The sequence below is a fragment of the Penicillium brevicompactum genome (genome assembly GCF_028827555.1).
Source record: "Penicillium brevicompactum strain IBT 35665 chromosome Unknown utg000005l_segment0_segment0, whole genome shotgun sequence".
NCBI lineage: Eukaryota > Fungi > Ascomycota > Eurotiomycetes > Eurotiales > Aspergillaceae > Penicillium > Penicillium brevicompactum.
The window spans coordinates 1846031-1860432 of NW_026623208.1; the positions used below are offsets into that span (position 1 = coordinate 1846031).

Genomic DNA, 14402 nt, shown 5'->3' on the forward strand with positions numbered 1-14402 from the left:
TGAATATTAGCATCAATACTGTATAAGCCTCTTTCGCCGCTTGCGTGTAGTATCACAACAAAGAACCCCAGAAACATGAAAGATAGTGGTAACATTGTAGAATAATAGTAATCAAGTCCTTGCTTCAGAGCTACGGAGACACCAAAGGGAGGAAGGAAAAGAAGAGAAGAGCGAGCGAGCGAGAGATCAACCATGCAAGAGTCACGAAGTCTCCCCTGCCTTCCTCCCCAACCCGTCGTCGCATGTCCATTTGCAAAAGCGCCATCTCAGCCGCTGTCAAACCCTCCATCTCTGTTTGCCATTTGTGAAAGAAATCTCTATTTCTAGAGCGCAACCTTGTCCAAGGAACTCGGGCAACAATACGCCGGTCTGTTCACCGTCATCAAACGTGCCGAAAGGCTGGCAAACGGACTTGATCTGCTACCCTCCTGGCGAGTGCATGATGTGATCAGTGTCCATCTAGAGCCGGCGCCCCAGACCACAAACCCCTTCAATCGCGAAACCGGTGAGCCCAAACCTACGTTTGACGAAACCTTCCCACATAAAACCAACTGCCACGTCGTCCCGTGAGTCCTAGACGTCAGGATAAGGCGGCTTGGCCGCTATAGAACACTCTGCAAAGAGTATTCCATCCTGTGGCAGAGTGAAACGCGTTTGAAAGCGGTCTTTGTTTTTACACCTGCCCAAAAACCGCACATGTCTGATTTGTGATCTGAACCGCCAGCCGCTGCTCGACTCGAGGTGTCGGGGCGTTCAGTTGTCATGGGCAGCCCATACCCCTTGAAGGTCCATACAGACCACATCGCGTGAATACAGATTCGATAATGGGCGTTGCTGACGGGCTGAGCCGTGTGCCTACTAGACTGACGACGATTCCTGCGGTGGGAGCTCACTGCTCTGATATTGTGTGTCAAACCTTCGATGAAACTGATCTTCAGAGCATTGATCTCAACGTTGTGGGATCGACCCGTGTACCATCGAATGGGCCGGAGCACTCTGCATGTTCACACAACAGCTCGGGCATGATGTTTGCTTTTTGTATGCACTAGATCTCACTTGGCAGACACAGCGCTAAAAAGGACTCTGATTATTGGATGATGGAAACACCCCTCATTCGCATCAAGTTGCTACGTGTCACCCGCCAGATGGCTTGGATGTAAGCTTGAAAAGGACTCGCTACTCCATGTGATCGACCTAAAAGTCTGACTACTGGACCGAAACCAATGTTTGCCCCCATCTCAACATGCCTCCTCATTCGAGAAATTGGCGAGAGTGGCTTTGCCCGAAACTTGGTCTAAGACGAAACCAACGGAAACGGACCACAGAGAATCAGAGCATCGAAAATGATCACAACAGTCAAGAACGGAAGGACTCAGTCGATTTGCAACAGCAACAACAGCAGTGCTTTGAAAAAATAGCATAGACGATCATGGTACCTCAAATATAGTACATGGTCAACCGCCGAGTGATCAACAGACCCCAAATTCTCCCGAAACAGATGTGGATCCGAACAGCCTCTGGACGAGGAGCAACAAAAAGAATGATGTTGAGCAAAATTCACCTGCATCTAAGCACAATTTCATATGGAACAAAGCCTATGCCAATCTTCAGAACAACCCCAGCAGACGTGTATACAAGGAGCGCTACGAAGCGCTTATGCCTGGAGTCTTTCCAGATAAATCCATTGCTGGCGAAATATCACAAGAGGATGATCGGCTGCAATTTATTTCAGAGCAAGGTTTGCTGAAGGTTCAAGGGATCAGCAAAGTCACTGGAAAGCTCAAAGATGTAGCTGGTGTCATTGATAATCTCGAAACACTCTTCGGGATCACTCTGAAAAATATTCCACAAACCGCGTTGCCCTGGGCAATAGTATCATCGAGCTTGCAGGTTTGTTGCTACTTTGCCGATTTGGCTTCAAAGTATTTGATGCTAAAATAAGTCATACACAATCAAGATGCTCGTTACAGCGGTCGACTCATCGGATGCTTTCTACACTGGCGTTATCTGGGTCATTCAGCGCATGGACTGGTACTCAAAGATCACGAATCAGCTCCTCCGCAAGGAGAATGATATGGAGCTTGTGCCAATCCGTGAAGACCTTGAGAAGAAGCTGGTGGAGCTCTATGAAGAGTTTCTCTTCTACCAGATCAAGAGCGTTTGCTGGTTTCACAGAAATCAGTCATTGGCTTTGCTGCGTACAGCTTTGAAGCTTGATGACTGGAAAAGTGACCTCGAATCCATAAAACAGAAGGAAGACCCTTTCCAGGAGGACATGAATCAATATGAACTAGAGCAGGTTAATTCCCGGCTAGAGGCCATGGATATGCGACTGCGCTCAGCTTTGGACAGTCAGCAGCACACGACTCAAGAGATCATGTCTTCTTTGTTTGTGATAGATCCACGAATATTGATGCAAAGAATCGAAGGACGAAAAGACCCCCTCGTCCCGAAGGTGCACGAGTGGATGTTTGAGACAGGTGATTGGAACAAGTTCATGGACTGGGATGATCCTTCTGCGCCAAGCTTCCTTTGTCTCAACGGACTGGCAGGGAGCGGGAAAACAATGATGGTGATCGGAATAGTCCGACGGTTGACGGCAAAGGAAGAGGCAAATGGTCACCAAACGCTGCAATTTTTCTTCCAGGGTAATGACAGTGGACTCAACAGCCCTTCGGCGCTACTCAGATGTCTGATCTGGCTTTTGCTTGACAAAAGTCCGGACCTGGTCACCCACATCAAGAAAGAATACGCTACATCTCGTGAGAAGCTCTTTGAGGGCAAGTACGGATTTGATAATCTGTCACCTATCTTCAAAAGAATGCTCCAAGACTTCACTAAATCATACCGGACTACAATCATAGTCGACGCTCTCGATGAGTGTGTTGAGGAAGAGCAGAGGATTGTGCTTAACTTTCTGCAAGGGTTGATATCTGGAGACGGCACTAACACAAACACCAAGGTGCTTGTGTCAGGTCGACCGAGCTCCGTATTGAACAACTGCGCGAAGAATGGTTCACGGGCATGCATGATAAGATTCGAAGACAACGACATCGGGCCCTCCATGAATATCTACATTGATGAACAATCGGCTCGCCTAAATTCTAGGGCAACAAAACTCGAGGAGAAAAGAATTGTGGACGAAACCATTGTACATCTACGACTTCGCGCAAAAGGCATGTTCCACTGGACATCATTGATGTTGAGAGAGCTCGAAAAGACGGATATCTCATGGTGGGAACTCACAGTTGCAACCGCTCCCACCGGAATCATGGATTTGTATGGGGTTATCTTCAAGCGGCTGGAAACACAAACATCCGGAGCTTTGTTGCCGGCATGTAAAGAGCTTCTTGCCTTAGTGGTGACAGTATATCGGCCTTTGACCCGAGACGAGATCTCTCTATTTCTGAAGCTGCGCCCTGAGTTGTGCTTTGGTGTGATTTCAGCATGCGAGTCATTTTTGACTATGCAAAATGACAAGGTATATCCAATACACCACACGGCACAGCAGTACCTTCAAGGATCTGGTCCATCCCCGCTGAAAATGCCACCAGAGCAGCTTCACAGCCAAATCTTTCGACAGTCCCTCGAAGGCATGAGGGGTATATTAAAGCGTGATATCTACGGTCTGTCAGATCACTGTATTGCTGTTCAAGATCTCGAGCCTGAATTGATGGTCCCCAACCCGAATCCCTTGGGGCCTATCAAGTATTCCTGTCGCTATTGGGCCCAGCATCTCCAAAAGTCTGGCTCATTCCAGAGTCACATCGAACTTATCAACAAGTTTTTCCATGAACAGTTTCTCCATTGGCTAGAAGCCATGGGGTTATTAGGCTTGTCAGGCAAAGTTTCTGGGATTCTTGATGATGTCCTCAAAGATTCAGCAGTAAGTTATCCCTAGTCTGAAGATTCAGCGTCGGTTCTCTTCTCTAACAGACATTCTAGGGCAATGGAAACCGTGAGATAGAGACTTTTGTGCTTGATGCTAAGCGATTTGTATTGAGGAATCTGCAGCTCATGGAAACGGTACCGCTCCAAGTTTACATCTCAGCATTGATCTTCTCTCCGCAGGAAAGCTTATGCCGACTCCGATTCCATCGTGAGTTTCCTGTTGCACTTTCAAGGCTGCCTAAAGTGGGATCGAATTGGGGTCCGCTGCTCCGAACTTTTGACAACTGTGAACAATATGTGGCGCAATTTTCACCCGATGGAGAGTTGCTTGCAACCGCCTCGATGGAAACCATCAACATATTGAGTACTACTGAGTGGGATCTACGAAAATCACTGAAACTCTCTTCTAGCGTCAGATGTGTTGCATTCTCACCACAAAAGTGCTTTCTAGCTGCGGGATCTGACGATGGCTGTGTGGTTATCTGGGATACGACGGAATGGAAAGAGACACATCAATGGAAGCACAGCATATCTACAGAATCGATCGGGTTCTCTTCTGACAACTTGCGTCTTTTCGGATGGTCATATTCGGAGAGGGCTGTCTGGGTATCTGACCTCGCTCATATTTGTTCCAATGCCCCCCCAGAGCCACACTCCAGAGGTGATCGAAAATGTCTCCATGGGGATGGCATTGTCCCCATCAGCGAATATCCTCGTCACCTTCGGTGATGATCAGTTGACAATGACGGACACTAAGACTTTGAACTTGGTCCGCAAATTACCGGTGACACAGGCAATCCGCAACGTTTGCTTCTCGGCAGACGGAAAACGCATGGTTGCAGCCGGTATCGACACGACATGGCTTTTTAAAACTAAAAATTGGGCCAATGTTCAAGAGATACATGTCAACAACTTCATCAGGGAGCTATCGATATCTCGAACTGGACGGCTCATCGCGGGTTCATCCATGACAAACCACATCGACCTGATCGATGTAGAATCGGAGGGGCTCTCAAGATACGAGATTGAGGGATTTGGAAGCGGGGCTATGACCTTTTCCCCTACCCAGGACATACTAGCCTCTGCTGGCTTCGATGAACTAGTGAGAGTGTGGGACACCCCGCCAGACATTGTACAAGTCCAGTCCTCATTGTCAGGCGATAAGCCACCTCATTGCAAATATTGTTTTCAAGTTGTGTTCTCCCCAACCGGTCAACATGTGGCATCCCGTGCCTGGGGATCAGATATCATCCTCTGGGATGCCAAAACAGGCAGTCAAAAGTTCTGGCTCAACCCTGAAAGTGCAGATGAGCATGTCATGAAATGTAACATTCTGGAATTCTCCCTCGACGGTGAATGGCTCCTTTGCTGGTCATATGGAAGCCCTCTCAAGGTGTGGAGTGTACACTCAGACAAGCCCGAATTGGAAGTTTCGGATTTGGGTCAACTGGAAGATCAAGCATTTTTTGACGAAGAAGGTCTCGTTATCAGATCTCAAGATCGAGGCGAACAAAAATTTTCCCAGTTCAGACCGGGTGATAATGGAGGCACTAGTCTACCTGACTTTGAAAGGCCATACACGGTGATCGGTGATTATATTGTTGATTCTGTCTCGGGCGAGCGCATGATATGACTACCTGCAGAGCACCGGCCTTTCACTCACGGTGATGAGTCTGGTTTCGATGAAGATGAGGGGGTCGCATGTCACAACAAGACAATTGTATGGGGAACTGGATCCGGGCATATTCACTTCATGGACATTGAGCAGATATTTTAGACTTGCATCTGCGCACTCCGGTCACTTTCTCACACCAGATCTTGCAGTACTAATTACTGAAGTGGGAATAGCGCACTGGCGGTCTGACATCTCAGACAAGAGGACGGGTGTGCTCAGTGCTCGGTGGTGATCACGGGGAACTAAGCAGGTCCCCTGTACGGCCGAAAAGGGATATAGGTGTTATTTTGCAGAAATTTGTAGGATGCTGGATTCTCGTGCTATGTGCTCCTAAGGCTAAAACTACTAGTCTGGACTGTGGCGCGGTTTTTTCACTACACTACGTCCTCCATCTTTATTAGCCTTGATCTCACATATTCCCAAGGTTTGCTTAAGTTAAGTTTAGATCTCACTTTGGCTCAGATTCTCATGAAGAGCAGAAGGCCGTCCCGGATGGGTGGTCCTTGCAACTTGTAGCAGGCCCCTGGAGTAAATCGATGGATATAATGTATAATTTGAGACTTTTTTTCTTTGGAAGAGAGCTGGGAGGCGACAACGCTATAGCTATATAATCGGGAATCATAAACAAAAATCTAAGTCTTGGGCGTGACAGAAGAAAATTGGCCATCCAATTTTATGGACAATATCAATGAGGAGGTCTACCCCAACCCTGCTGCTCATAAGCAGGCGTCATGTTTGTTGGGATTGGCTGTGCGTATGAAAACGCTTCATACACCTCGGGTGTAATCTCATAGGAACCGGAGTCCTCCATGGTCATGACGGCATTGGGCATCCCGCCCAATAGATGAGTAGGTTGCATTTGAGGCATCTCCGCAGAATGGGGAACGTTGAACACTCCCCCTTGGTGTTGGAAGCTGCCGTATCCCTGCATCAAGGGTGGGTTTTCGGGTGCTGGGGCTTGGGCGTGAGCCGCCATTGATGCTGAGGCTTGGTGATGATGGTGACCTGGAGACACGTGGCGGGATGGATTGCTGCCTACTGACGGTGATTGGCTGTGGCGAGGTTGTTGGTGCTGTTGTTGAGGGGGTTGGTGATGATGATGTTCTTGAGTGGAGTCGGGCCGGGTGGGCATTGGACCGTGGATGTTGATCTGTAGTTTCTGTAATTCCAAGGAAATAAGGTTGAGGGCTGTGATGACAACTGGGTTGGCGGTTTTCACCCTCTCCAAGGCGAAAATGCAGAACTTGAGTTTGTCCAGTGTGCCTGGAGCGGCATACTTCAAAGCTTGGATTTCAAGCAAGAAGATCGAAGATGCGGTATAAATACTGTATGCGAGGGAAAGAACCACATGACTGTCGCCGAAAGTGCGACGGTATAGGTCGAAGAGGGACAGGATGGATGACGCTGATGCCATGCACTGTACTAAATGGCTCGAATCGTATGCATCTGGTCGAGTCTGGAGAAGCTCTCGAGAGCAAAGAATTGGCCGGTGGAGGAGGATGTTGATTGTATGATACAAACAGCTATTGCAAGGTTAGCACGACGCTGCATTGAAAAAAAAAGGGGAGGTACAAACTTCAAGATCACTATGTGGCTGGGTGGTGAGTACCCCGGGAGGTTTGTTGCTATCAACTTCAGATAATCCGGCAGGTCGTCCCACCATTCACCCAGCGCTTTGCCCTGCTCCTGAACACACTCGTAGAATTCTGAGTCCGTGCTACGGCGTATCGGGTCATAGATGTTGATCAAGATCTGGTTGAGTATTTCTGCGAGACCGCACATCTTCATGAAGCAAGATGTTGAATGCGCGCGTGTGGGCGGGTAGTGGGCACCTTCTGGGAAACTCACTCCATGAGGCGTCCAGTACTCGATCTCAGCGGTGTCATCGAGAATCATGCGCGGTGGGCTGACGCGGGAATGCTGCATTGCCGGTGCCCGGCCAAAGTACAAGGACACCACCTTGTCCCAGAAGTAACAGCTCCAGAAGAGACGGTTTCGGATTTCAATGTCTTCGTCGCTCAAATGGGCCGACCCAGAGTATTTCCGGCTGTCGATAGAGATTCCTAAATCGTCCAGCAGTCTGAACGCCATGCCACTGTACAGCCATGCTTGTGTTCGATTTCCACGGCCGCACTCCTGTGCACTGAGCAGGAGTAATGTCTGGATGCTGGGAATTCCAGCATATCCGGTTTTCAACGAGTCGAACACACCGGTCAATGCGCGGTGTGAGAATTGTGCACCACCATCGAAAGCGTCCAATAGCAAGCCGATCTGTGGTTCTGCCTTGCACCATCGTACGGAGTGGGAGATAATGGCGTTTAATAAGACGTCCGAGTAATACGTTCCCTGGATTTTCATATCACCTGTTCCCTATCAGTATTGTAAAGCGATCGAGTTGAGCGTGAAACAAACGTGTGAACGCAGGTCGGTAGACGAAATTCCAGAGCGGTTGGATCCAGCACCAGTGTGAATCGAGGAGATATTGGAACGGTTCCTGTGAAGCACATACGTCAGCATAGGTGAGGCTTCATGTCGAAGACGCAAGACCTACAGGCATAGCCGCCATCTGCTCAAAAGCCCTCTCGCGCCATGCATTGGTGATGAGCCGCTCCTTCCGGCCCTCGACCTCCTGCGCATGATGCAATTTTGCAGTATCGCTACCTACCCCACTTGGCAGATGAAAGAGACTCGTCGGGCCATGGAAAGACACGCGACCGTCGTTTTCAACATTCAATCCATCGAACTCTCGCGCAAGATCATCCGTCTCTGTTTCGATTTTGATTCTGGGACCGGCGCTCGAACTCGATTCGGCGACCGACGAAGGTGAACTTGCTTTCCGGAGCTCTGCGTCCCCATCCGGTCGAGATCTGGACAACGCATCCTCCAACTGGGCGACGCGAGCTTCGAGCTGTTTGGTGTATGATAGAGTTGGGGCTCTTCGGCGAGGATCAGCGGGGGGGCTGCGGAAGGAGGGGGGGCAAACGGGGCGAGACTCACAAGCTGTAGACACACAGCTCACCTCTCGTAGCACAACGTGAACATGACGGACTTGCTCCGTTACATTTAACCTGCCGAGATTCGACCAGTCAGCTCGGCAATCTCGGGCGGCGTCCGAGGGGATCCGCGCGCACCTTGCGTTTACGACAAGCCTCGCACGAGAAGGCGCTCTTTCTGGGGAGGGTGGGCTTGGGCTCGGCCATTCCAGTCCTTTGAAGAATAGAAACAAGCCTCCATGGAAGAAAAGAAGATGGAAAAGAAGGACAAGGATAAATTTAGGAATAGGAGAGAGAATTTTTGGCCCCAAGAATGCGTGGGGCTATGATCGCGGGGATTAACCTTCTGAAACGGGTGAGATAGTATTGACGTCGAATCAACTGAATCTAGCTTGTTGAATCCGGAGCCTTTCATTGGGGGTAAGGCTGGGCCGGCCTTGGGAGTGCCCGACCCAGTTTGCGACCCATCTGTCGAATCCGTCGAATCTGAGGACTCCAGTAGGGAAATCTTAACGAACAGCCAATGGAGGCGAGGAGGATGGGAGATCATTTGTGGTTGACGACGGGATTTGCTGATCTTGGCAGAATTCTCCATCGAGGGCTCCACCGCCACGACGTATAAAGTTGCACTTCGTCACGAGGCTACTACTTCCTTCTATAGTATGAGATCGTTGATCATTGATCATTCCAGGGCTGTGGATTATGGCGATTGCGATTGATATTGCTATTTGCATGGTATTCTCAAGTGTTTAAATTGTACAGACTCATTTTTTCCCCTTGGGACCACCCTTGCCCTTAGGCTTGCTTTTGCTCTTCGGTGCCTTGGCGAAATCCGCGTCACCCTTGCCCTTCTTCCACCCGATTTTGCCTTCGTGGCGATCATTGGCATCGTCAAGACGCTTCTTGTCCTTGTTGCTGAGCTTGACATTGCTTTTCTTGACATTAGGACCGTTCAATTCCACAGCACCCAGCTTGCGAGCAACCTTCTTGTCCTTCTCCGTCTCGAACCATGTACGCTTGGGTCGAGACATGATCTCGTGCCCGTGCTTCATCAGGTTCTCACCCTTGGTGAACTGCATCTCAGCCTGGGAGAATTGCTTCTCGGTCTTCTCTTCTTGCAGGACCTCCGCCACCTCATCGGCCATGTCCTCGGCCTTCTGGGCCCAGCTGTCGGCGACAGCCTGCTCGATGACACGGCTGGCAATCTTGGCGCCTTGGGCCTTACCGGCCTTGACGGCGAGCTTGACGACCTTGCGGTCTGGCTCGGCGGCGATGGTGCATGCACGACCAGAACGACCGGCACGGGCTGTACGACCAACACGATGCAGGTAGATCTCGTGGCTTTGGGGGGCTTCGTAGTTAATGACGGTTTCGACACCCTTGATATCCAGACCACGGGACGCAACGTCGGTGGCGAGAAGGAAGGCAACCTTGCCATCACGGAAGTTTTCAACGGATTTGATACGCTGGAAACAAATATTAGTATGGTTTGTATAAAACGTAGAGTGTTAGATCTCACCTGTTCTTGGCTCAGACTACCGTGTAGCTCTGCTGCCTTGAGGCCCAGTAGACCGAAGATAATGCGAATGCGGTGAGCCTCCTTCTTTTGTCGGAAGAAGATAATGACGCGCTTGGTGTAAACATCCTTGCACAGGTGCAGCAAATATCCAATTCTCTTGTCCTCCCGTCCTGGACGAAGACGGACAAACTCTTGCACAAGGGTCGAGACTGTGTTCTTCTTGGCGTCGACCATCAAACGCATAGGACGGTTCATGCCAACACGAATAAGCTTGTCGATGGAATCGGTCATTGTAGCTGAGAACAGCATAGTCTGACGGTTCTTGGGGATAGTGGTCAAAATCTCATTCAACTCATCCGCGAATCCGTCCTCCAGCATTCTGTCAGCCTCATCGAGTACGAGAATCTCGAGGGTATCAACGGTGAAACTGGGCGAGTTGCGCATGTGATCAATGAAACGACCAGGAGTAGCAATGATGACATCGGGTCTCTTCTTGAGGACGTTTTCCTGCTCACGCAGACTGAAACCACCAACCAATTGACAGAATGTAACGTCTGTGAAAGTTGCCAGCTTAACGGAAACATTGTAACACTGAACAGCCAATTCACGAGTGGGCATCAGGATCACAACACGACTCGTGGGAGTCTTGCGAGGGCGGAAGAGAAGACGCTCCAGAATAGGAACGACGAAGGCTGCGGTCTTTCCGGAACCAGTCACGGCACTACCGACAATGTCCTTGCCCAGTAAAGCAACAGGAACAGCCTTGCGCTGAATGGGTGTGGGGTCTGTGAATCCAACTGCAGCCAGACCTCGAAGAATTGGACGAGAAAGGTTGAACTCTTGGAAAGTCATCTTGGCCAGGCTGGCCTTGGTATCGGTCTTCTCTTCGGGGGCGAAGAAGGCCTTGCGCTTCTCGGCCTCTTCCTCGTCAACCTCGCTCTCCGCGTCGGAACCTGCGTCTGACCCGTGGTCGTCGGGGTGACCAACGGGTGTAGCGACAGAGTCATTGTCAGATGCAGCGTCGTCGTCGGAATCCTCATTGCCCTCCGCATCCTCATCATCAGAGCCCTCGTCTCCAGAGCCAGGCTCGGGGCCTTCAGCCTCGCTAGCCTCACTCTCCTCCGCGCCCTCCGCGCCCATACCAAAGGCATCGTCAGCCATGAGCTCGTCATCCTCGAAGTCCACGGGCATTTCGTCGCCAGATGCGGCGTCGGCGTCCTCCTCAGATGCGCTCTCCACCTCCCCGCGGGCAGCCATCTTCTTCTGCTTCTTAGCAGCGGCCTCTGCCTTCTTCGCCTGCCTCCGTTCGATAATGTCATCGATATCGACAGCCTTCTTGTCGCCTGATTTTTTCTGCTCGCTGTCCTCAAGACCCCAGCCGTCGAAGCCTTCGGTGACACCACGATTAGCCGCACCGGCGACATCGAACTCAAACTCGGGGTTCAAGACACCGTCATCTTCTGTCGCATCCGCAGCCTTGTCCCTCCTCCTCATCCTCCTCCTCTTCAGACTCGGGCTCGGGCTCGGGCTGAGCATTCTTCTTGTTCTTCTTGGCGCTCTTCAATTGCTGCTTTTCAAGCTGCTTCTGCTTCTTGTTCTTGGGCTTGGCGGTATCGACTTCGCGCTTGCGCTTTTTGTTGTCTGTCGCAGCCTTGGCATCCTGCATTTCATTGTCGTCATCTTCTTCGAAACGAGGCTCGTTCTCGTCGTCCGAGAGTGTGAGGACGAAGTCGTCGTCTTTGGCCATTATGAGGGTTCGTGCGAGACGCTGGGCAAATCTCGTAGTGGTATATCTTCTGTACCCTCTCACGCAACCTTGACAAAAAAATTCAAGGTCTCTGAGTACTGTACAAGCGACTCAATCCCGTCGAGAAGAAATGGATCAACATGCAAAAAAAAAGTTCCCCGGGCGGTGACGGGGAAATTTTTGGATGACATAAGCTGATCTGGGCGCGGTCAAGTCGCCTAGACGGTCCATAGATCTTGCAAAACACTTCTTGAAAAGGATCACAATGGACAGTCTGGAATACTCTTATCTTGCAAGTTATGATGGGCCAATTTCATAGGGAAATATGTGTCAATTATTGCTATTAAAGAAAGCCCCAATTCAGATCTAAGTCCAGGCATCCTCTCATCGCTCACCCATGTCTGGAGATATTTTTGTGATTTCTGTTTTCTTATTTCCCTTTCTCTTTTTCCCTTGCCCAAACTGGATATGTCTGTCTGTAATTCAATGCACTCTGCCGCGTTCACAAGAGCACAGCGTTGCGTATGGAGTTAGTCGAATAAGTCAATCAGAGGAGCAACATCCACACTGGCTGACTGTGGGGAAGCATTAGCCTCGTCCACTTCACCACCAAGTGCGGTTATTTCCTGGGAAGAGACTTGGCGAGCCATGTAATAAAGGTCAAACCTGGGATATTGTGTGAGTAACGAGGATCGATCGGACGAGGACGCGGACGAGGAGCATACGGTTTGCCGAACTTCATTCTGGCACCTTCGAAAACACACTTCTCTTGGAAGCCAAAGTCCCTCTTCAGCCATTCCTTCACCCATTTGTGCTCCTTCTGTGGTCCGGGTCGATCTGCAACGGCGCAAAGCAGCGTACTGAGAGGTCGGCAAGTGCCGGGGCCGTACTGCACTGTGCCCTTTGTATCAAAGCGGTAGTCGCCGGTAATTCCAGCAGTGAGATCAGTCTCGAAGCAAGAGAGAGTCATGTGGATAAGAGCCCGTCCGATGTGGTGTCTCTTGATCTTTTCCTGGACGAAAACTTGCAGCTCGCCAATGGAGGCGTCGGCGTCGTTGGTGGCACGGTGGTAGCCAACGTAGGCGAATCCAACGGCGGGATCGATGTGGTTATCGAAGTATCGGATCTCGCCACGCTGGGCAGCAACAATGAAAGGGAGCTTTTCATCACGGCAGAAAGAAAGCAGTTTCTCGTAACCTGCTCGGTCCATGGGCTTGACATCACCACTGGCGAAAGAGGTATCTGTGTACCACTGCATAATCTCCAGGACTCGCTCGGCATCATAGAGCTCCGCTGGACGCAGGTAGACGCTGGGATGGACGATCTTGGAACCTGGTGGCAGATTGAGCCAGGCACGGTGCGGTGCGGTGCGGCGCAACTCCTTCTGTCGCTCTTCTTCGGCCTTGATACGCTTCTGGTTCGCAGGGCTCCAGTTGTACACGTACCCTTCCGATGTCTCGTGCCAGTGGAGACGGGTGAGCGTCTCCTGCATATTTCGGGGCGTAGGGAGATGCTTCAAGTCCGGCAGGAACATGTCAGAGATGCCGTCGGACAAGGCAGTTCCATTGAAAAAGGCAGCTCGGAAAATGTTCACCACTTGGGGGTCATCTGGAAGCTGATTAAACCAGCTGAAGAACTGATCCCTGACCACTTCATTGGGAAGCGAGATAGACGAGACCCTGTACGAGTAATGCCAGTTGTTCCAGCGGTCTTCAGGCTCGATCGGCAACATGGCATCCTCCGTGGTGGTTGGCTTCGGAGTGTAGATGATCTTTTGCATCTCAGTGGTCAATGTCAGCTGGCCGTTTATGACAATTGGGAACATGGGCTGGGAATCCTCGTAGGCCTTCACATGGGCCTCATTCCGGACTTTCCACTGCGACCTGAATTTCTCGTTGTCAATCTTGTGCTTTGACCAATTGGGGTTTGGGAAACCTTCATCTCCATAGATGTGATCGGGGAGTACACTTGGTGTTCCAAAATCCGCCCAAGGCTCCGGATTTTCCACATCTGGAGACAGTCGTGGTTGAGCGAGATACTGGTAGATTTTGCTATTGGGCTCAGCTCCGGGTCCATCTCTGGCCTTTGGAAGCATCTCTGGACAGGAGTGGTCCTCGTCTTCCCTGCCAGGGACCCATCTGCGCTCGGGGGAAGGTTCTTTCTTCACGCTGTGCCAGCGCCGGCCGATCTCTTTTGCTTGTTCAGAGGTAATGTCACCCAGGTTCTGGATCAACACATTGACCTCATTCGGGTTGAGAGTGTGCAGCCGAGGCGATCTGGCGATAGCGCGAGCTTTGGCGATTTTAGCGGCAGGGGTCATAATCGAGTCGCCGAAAAGGGTAAAATGAGGGTTGTCTGTAGCCGTCGTCTGCTCGGGCAGTCCTCCGCAGGGCTCGCGTTCCTGACCCATATTGGCGGATGCGAGGTCCTAAAAGTAAACCAATCAGTTTGACGGGGTATCAAGCGACAACTCAATTAAATCTGCGAGAAAAGTGACTCTGAGGATGGACATGTTGCACGCAGGCCGCGGTAGACCGATGTGTGTAATGGCAGTCATGGAAGTGGGGGCACTTTAGA

General features: G+C 50.7%; 5 protein-coding genes across 5 annotated transcripts; 2 read left to right on the plus strand and 3 right to left on the minus strand.

Annotated features, from left to right (window-relative positions):
- Positions 1 to 75: 75 nt before the first annotated feature.
- On the plus strand, positions 76 to 570 carry N7506_006529 (uncharacterized protein; the record flags this gene model as incomplete). Its single annotated transcript, XM_056955822.1, has 3 exons — positions 76 to 88; positions 109 to 293; positions 328 to 570. 3 exons carry the CDS (start codon positions 76 to 78, stop codon positions 568 to 570), a joined length of 441 nt encoding a protein of 146 aa, XP_056810156.1.
- A 254-nt stretch (positions 571 to 824) lies between these two features.
- Positions 825 to 5524, plus strand: N7506_006530 (WD40 repeat-like protein; the record flags this gene model as incomplete). The annotated part of the gene is made up of 5 exons (XM_056955823.1): positions 825 to 1038; positions 1448 to 1890; positions 1958 to 3886; positions 3946 to 4497; positions 4538 to 5524. 5 exons carry the CDS (start codon positions 825 to 827, stop codon positions 5522 to 5524), a joined length of 4125 nt encoding a protein of 1374 aa, XP_056810157.1.
- A 727-nt stretch (positions 5525 to 6251) lies between these two features.
- On the minus strand, positions 6252 to 9109 carry N7506_006531 (putative C6 transcription factor; the record flags this gene model as incomplete). Its single annotated transcript, XM_056955824.1, has 5 exons — positions 6252 to 7089; positions 7176 to 7929; positions 7979 to 8060; positions 8118 to 8474; positions 8903 to 9109. 5 exons carry the CDS (start codon positions 9107 to 9109, stop codon positions 6252 to 6254), a joined length of 2238 nt encoding a protein of 745 aa, XP_056810158.1.
- A 214-nt stretch (positions 9110 to 9323) lies between these two features.
- Positions 9324 to 11825, minus strand: drs1 (putative ATP-dependent RNA helicase DRS1; the record flags this gene model as incomplete). Its single annotated transcript, XM_056955825.1, has 4 exons — positions 9324 to 9740; positions 10079 to 10269; positions 10687 to 11561; positions 11590 to 11825. 4 exons carry the CDS (start codon positions 11823 to 11825, stop codon positions 9324 to 9326), a joined length of 1719 nt encoding a protein of 572 aa, XP_056810159.1.
- A 530-nt stretch (positions 11826 to 12355) lies between these two features.
- Positions 12356 to 14235, minus strand: N7506_006533 (GNAT family N-acetyltransferase; the record flags this gene model as incomplete). Its single annotated transcript, XM_056955826.1, has 2 exons — positions 12356 to 12491; positions 12551 to 14235. The coding sequence occupies 2 exons, from the start codon at positions 14233 to 14235 to the stop codon at positions 12356 to 12358; spliced, it is 1821 nt and encodes a 606-aa protein (XP_056810160.1).
- Positions 14236 to 14402: the final 167 nt, after the last annotated feature.